Source organism: Atta cephalotes (genome assembly GCF_000143395.1).
Source record: "Atta cephalotes unplaced genomic scaffold scaffold00055, whole genome shotgun sequence".
In the NCBI taxonomy this organism is placed as follows: domain Eukaryota; kingdom Metazoa; phylum Arthropoda; class Insecta; order Hymenoptera; family Formicidae; genus Atta; species Atta cephalotes.
Window position 1 is genome coordinate 325477 of NW_012130119.1, and position 5782 is coordinate 331258.

At 32.6% G+C, this 5782-nt stretch overlaps 1 protein-coding gene across 1 annotated transcript in view; it reads right to left on the reverse strand.

The window, feature by feature from the left end:
* Positions 1–2043: 2043 nt before the first annotated feature.
* Positions 2044–5782, reverse strand: part of LOC105623266 — a 4424-nt gene continuing 685 nt past the window's right edge. The window contains exons 2-4 of the mRNA XM_012204664.1: positions 2895–3438; positions 2431–2782; positions 2044–2143 (exon numbers count right to left, since the gene is read on the reverse strand). Coding sequence (XP_012060054.1) covers positions 2044–2143; positions 2431–2782; positions 2895–3438 — 996 coding nt within the window. The remainder of the gene's footprint in view (positions 2144–2430; positions 2783–2894; positions 3439–5782) is intronic.

Consider the following 5782-nt stretch of genomic DNA (forward strand, 5'->3'; position numbering starts at 1 on the left):
TGTAGAAATTGAAGATTGCTCGACTTGTCACATATCCACAATTTTTTATCTGAGAAAATGAAAATGCAGAAGAATTATTCATTTTTCAAATTGTCAATTCGCTTATCCAACAATGTCAGATTACCGAATCGCTTGCTTGAAAGAAAATTTCTTTCAGATTTTGTTTCCTCTCTCAGTCTTTGCTATTTTATTTTAGGGAAGAGCAACGTATTTTACATTGTGAGGAGGATATTAGGAAATCATCTTCTTATTCCCTATGCTTCTTCTTTTCCCTATACCATATTAAGGCGTGTATACAACTGAACGAATGACCAGTCATGGGAACAGAATGTTAAGCATCATTCGCATTCATTCGTGTTTTATTGTTAAATAATCGTGTTTATGGAATGGGATTATGATAAGAAAATTCCAAATAATTTAATAATAAATTTGATTTTGCAGTTATTCATTAGATTAATAAGTTATTTTTAGTGTAGATTTATTGAAAACTTTCAAATAGAGTTAACATAAGAATACTAAAGTCTCTCTTAAAAATCAATGACGCAAACTAATGTTTGTAAAAGAATGGATAATTTTTAGATTCTACTTATTTATTTTTAATCATCAAAATTATTTTCAATAAAAATAACGCTGTTAGTACACATCATTTTTTTTCAGTGCAGCAGTTACTGTTATAACGTGAAAAGTGTATATAAAAATTAAGCAAAAATTTATTGTTCTATAAAAAATTTTGGGAATAATATTGAAGTAATAGAATCATATGAACAAAGTCATCCATGAATAAGAATATAACATTCGTCAACGTCCATACCACGAATTTAAAGTACCAGTTCTCGTCTGATCACTGAAGTCAAGCGACATTGGGCACGGTTAGTACTTGGATGGGTGACCGCTTGGGAACACCGTGTGATGTTGATATTTTTTTTTGCATTTTTCTCTTATAATAAAAAAATGAATAAAAATGATTATTGTTATCCTGCAGTAATTATTTGGCCGACAAAACATTTATTTCATAAAATGAAAAAAATTTGACAAATACAATGTAAGTATATTAAAACTTTGTAATAATTTATTTGAAATTATTGTCCGAATATTAAAAATATGTCAATGTTCTATTTATAAATATATCGTCGTTTTTCTCTTCTTCGGCCCAACGAACTCAAAAGAAAGTTCCAAAAGTATTCGGAACAGTGATAGTCATTCAGCGATCGTCAATCCGTTCATTATAAAATATGTCATCGCGTCGATTTACATTGTGCGCTCATTATGTCGAAAAATATTGTTGCACATGCTTAAAATAAACGGCGTTCGGATTCACATGATTTATTCGGACTGACATGATCACATTCATTCATTAATTGGAAAGAAGAGTGATCCTGTTATGTCGATCTGTTGAATGTCAACAAGAAAAAAACAAATAAAATATCGATCGGAAAAATAATACTGATATATCAGAAAAAAAGCAACACTATGCTAAATTATGTTACTCAAGTTCTTGAAAATAACATTAAAAAAGATATTGTAACAAGAATTCTATAAAAATATGACTTAAAAATACAACATACATTGCATTGTGGAATATAATTTCAGTAGTTGTGATGTACAAAACAAGATTTTATTTTTTTTTACACTATTTAACTATTATTCCTTAAATATCAATTATAAATGAATAATATTTGTACGTGGAAAAAACACCGTGTGATATTGCACATAATTTTTTTTCTCTCATTCTAAGAAAAGTAAGTTTGGGATTTCGTTAACCCCCATCACTGTTTAATCAATTAATAATTGTCGTAATATTTATTTCATCACGCGAAAGAAGAAAATAATTTTTATGTGGTTAATACACACGGCGTTCTTGATCTTTTCAACATGGTATATTGACAAAACTAGAATGTAATATACGAAAAGAGATTTAATGAAATAAGAAATAATAGAAAATAAATATAAATCTTTCAGACTACTCTCTTTTGGGAACACAATTGAAGTGGAAATTAGGCAAGTTATTGCTCTTTTTTGGTACAATTGCGACGGTATCGTGTTTCAATAATCTTTCGCACTTTCCACTTGATGTTGATACTCTTCATCATCCGGATTTATCTCACAATCATTATCATTATTCGGCATTCTCACTTTGTTATACCTGTAACGTAATAAAAATACATAAGATAAATGACAAGATGCCGTCTCTAAAAAATTATATACAAAAAGTGTATAAGCGAACTATATCAAAGATAATAAACATTCTATCATAACTCTGTTCGATCTCGTTCATTAACGTTGCCTGCCAAACCAGTTTTGTATATCTTATCATATAACAGTAGAATTTCATTTTGATCTTTAATATGAATAAACAGTTAAATTTTGTAAAAGAAATCATCATTTTAACTTTCTCTTGACTTGGTGCGTTTCTTGGGCGAGAATAGGTACCTCGTGAAATCACCCTTACAAAGTCGCCAAGGCAACAAGTCGATCTTATCATGCAGTAGAGGCGAGATTTCCGGACTGACGATGTACGGTGTGCCGGCGCCGGAGCCACGGGTCAGTAGTTTTCTATTCTCATCGTAGCAACAGTGTTGCACGATAGCGCTTTCACTTTGCTGAGACGCTAAAGTCTGCACGCAATAAGCGGCACCAGGTTTGTAGATCGCGAGCCGGTCCTTGTCGTGGCTTACGTCGCGCCATCGATACTTCTTCTTTTGCTTCTTATCGCAGATCTGGTTGTCGTAGAAGATGATGTTCGGATACAGGCAGGGGCACGCTGGCAAATCGGCGACGGATCCTGCGGACACGCACACCCACACAAACACACGTCGGACGTATTCGCGTAGTCGTCTCGCGTATTCTCGCCAAATTGCATTTAGCGAGCTCGATTTATGAAGTTTCGTTTTTACCCGGAAAGGCATTCTCGATCTTCTCCCTGTTGTCCAGCCACTTCTGACAGCGATCTTCATCGTCGAAGCTGCTCATGTCATCAATGGCACTCGAGTTCGATACGTCCGGATTCGACACGTTCGAATTCGACATATTTCCAGTATTGTTCTCCAGCGCTTCGATTAATCTTGCCAGGATAGACTCCAATCCTCCATGAAACGGATAATAATTATCAAGAGTTTCGCGAATATGATGTATGTCGTCTACGTCATCGTTTTTATCCTTGTAATTCCAAACATTAATGCTTTCATGTTCGTGCTCTTCCTCATAAAGATTGCTCTCCGGAATTTTTACGACAGGTGGAACGCGATCCGTCTTCCGCCGAGATCCTTTACCACCCTTATGAGGACGATGCGTCGTACGATTTCTGGGCCGCGAAGAATTAGCTCTCTGTCTGTGTTTGTTACCATCTTTTTGCTTGAATGAAATGGGTGTCGTCGAAATATAATCGTATAATTTCGTACGAGTTTCCTTATATTCGACATCTCGCGTAGAAATTTGTGCCTGAAAAACAGAAAATAGTGAATTCAAAAATATCGATTATTGCATTGCGATGATTAGGAGACTAATTATAAGTTCCATTATTTCGAATATAAAATCATGATAATGACATCAAATCAAATGACGAATAATCAATCTTATAATTTTCTCTTTCTTTCTATATTTTTTATGTTTATGATAAGACTTGGTATTAAAACATTTAAACAAACATAGATGCAAAATTACGCCGATTAACTAAAATATTTTATGAAAAATTAAAAATTTTTTTTTAATCTAAAATCATGAGATTTTTAACCCCTTATTGTAGCATATTATAGACAACATGGAGTCTTAGGAATATTTTTAAAAATCTGAAAAAAGGTGCTTTCCTTTTAGGAGATACAGATGCTTTCCAGCAAGAGGTAGACTGAGTGCTTTCCATTTGGTAACAAGTGTCATTCTATCTTTGTTACTCATTGAATCCCAACAAAGAATAATGTTTGCGACTTGTGTCATCAACTGAAAACCATTTCACGTCTCTTGAAAAACACAAATGTCATTTCATCTCTCTTGATATTCAATGATAATAAAAAACGATACTATATGTGGACTATTGCTACATTTATATGGTATCTTTAAATTAAAACTGGCCAATCACAGTCATTCTATTCTTCAGAGGAATAGCCAGTTTGATTGGTCAGTTTCATAATTACGAATGTTGTTAAATGATTAAGGGTGCCGTGTAAAATATAGTTATATTTCCATAAAAGGAAAGCAGTTGTAAACGAAAAGATAACGACGAATGCGTGTCAGAGCAATGAGACACACAGAATATCTGTTTATCTCGAGCTGCATAAGTAAATGCGATCACAAGAGTATACGTATTATGCCTCGCGCGTATCAAGAAGCAATTAATCAAAATGGAGAGATCGATGACCGGCGTGACTACGCGCGATATACGTAAAAGGCTGACACGGTCACAGCGACATCAAAGGACGCCGGCATTTGACGCGTGGATAAGAAGAACGCGGAGGCGGAGAAGAAGAGGGACGACAATCACCGGGAGCGAAGGGGCAGAGCATTTACTTCTGAGAAACGGCACGCCGCAAGATCGTTTCCCGTCAATGGCGTAGCCGCCTGTTGGTAGCGAGACAGATTTTCGAATACACCGAGCGAAAATGACGGGAGCAAAGACAAATGGAGTGGTCAAGTAACATAAGAACCAAGCGCGAGTCCTTGCCATGAATACTTTCAGGTAGTAAACATTCGAATTTTAATGAGAATTTTCAAAGCGTTGCTCAGCAAACGAGAATGGATTGAAATGAATTGAAATGGATTTTCAAAAATATTGATTCACGAATGTTAAAATGAATGCTTTTCAATCCTGAATTTTTATTCATTTATAGGAACTGCATAGAGCATATCTCTATGCTTTTCAATCTAAAAATAATATTAGCTTTTTCTGTGCACAACACACATATTGTGAATACTGTTCAATTCAAAATTTTGAATAGGAAATGCAGTTTTTCAATCCAATTGCATCCAATTGAATCTAATTGAATCCAATTGAATCCAATTAAATCCAAAAAAAAGTATTCGCTATTTAAAATACGCATTCGGATAGAAAAAAATTTCAATCCATTTTAATCCATTCTCGTTTGCTGAGTGAATTATAGAAAAGTGCAAATGTCACGTTTGAAACTAATAATTTCTTACGAGTTCTTTGAGAAAATCTGGATCTTCTAGATATCTCGAAAGTTTAAAAAATTCAGAAAGTCCCTCTTTTGAAATGCTCAAGCAAATCATTTAAAATTGTTGAAAATAAAATTATTATCTCTGCAAATTAAAATGATATGATGTAAAATATTACGAAAGTGAAAAAATTCTTGAACTATTCAAGGCTTTTGATATATTCGAGATTTTTTTTTAGATATTTTTTTTTTTAGAGCTTTTTAAAACTTTTTTGTTTTAAATAATAAGATTTTCGTTATATATTCGAAATACCTCCATTATACTGTTCTTCTCGAGCTCATTATTAGCTTCAGATATAGATTTCTGGAAAGTTTTTTTTTTTTTTAATATGTCTCGTTTTTATAAAACACAGTTGACCGAGTAAAACTTTATTAAAGACAATAAATATAAATATAAATAGAATAAATGAAACAGGAATAGAAATAGAGAAATGAAGAAAGAGGATTTTGACTATTAACAAATTATTGTAGAATTATTATAAAATAATTCGCGAAATTATATACATACAATATATATAATAATATATATATATATATATATATATATATATATATANANANANATATANATATANATATATATATAGATAGTATAGTAAGTAAAGTAAAGGTTAAAA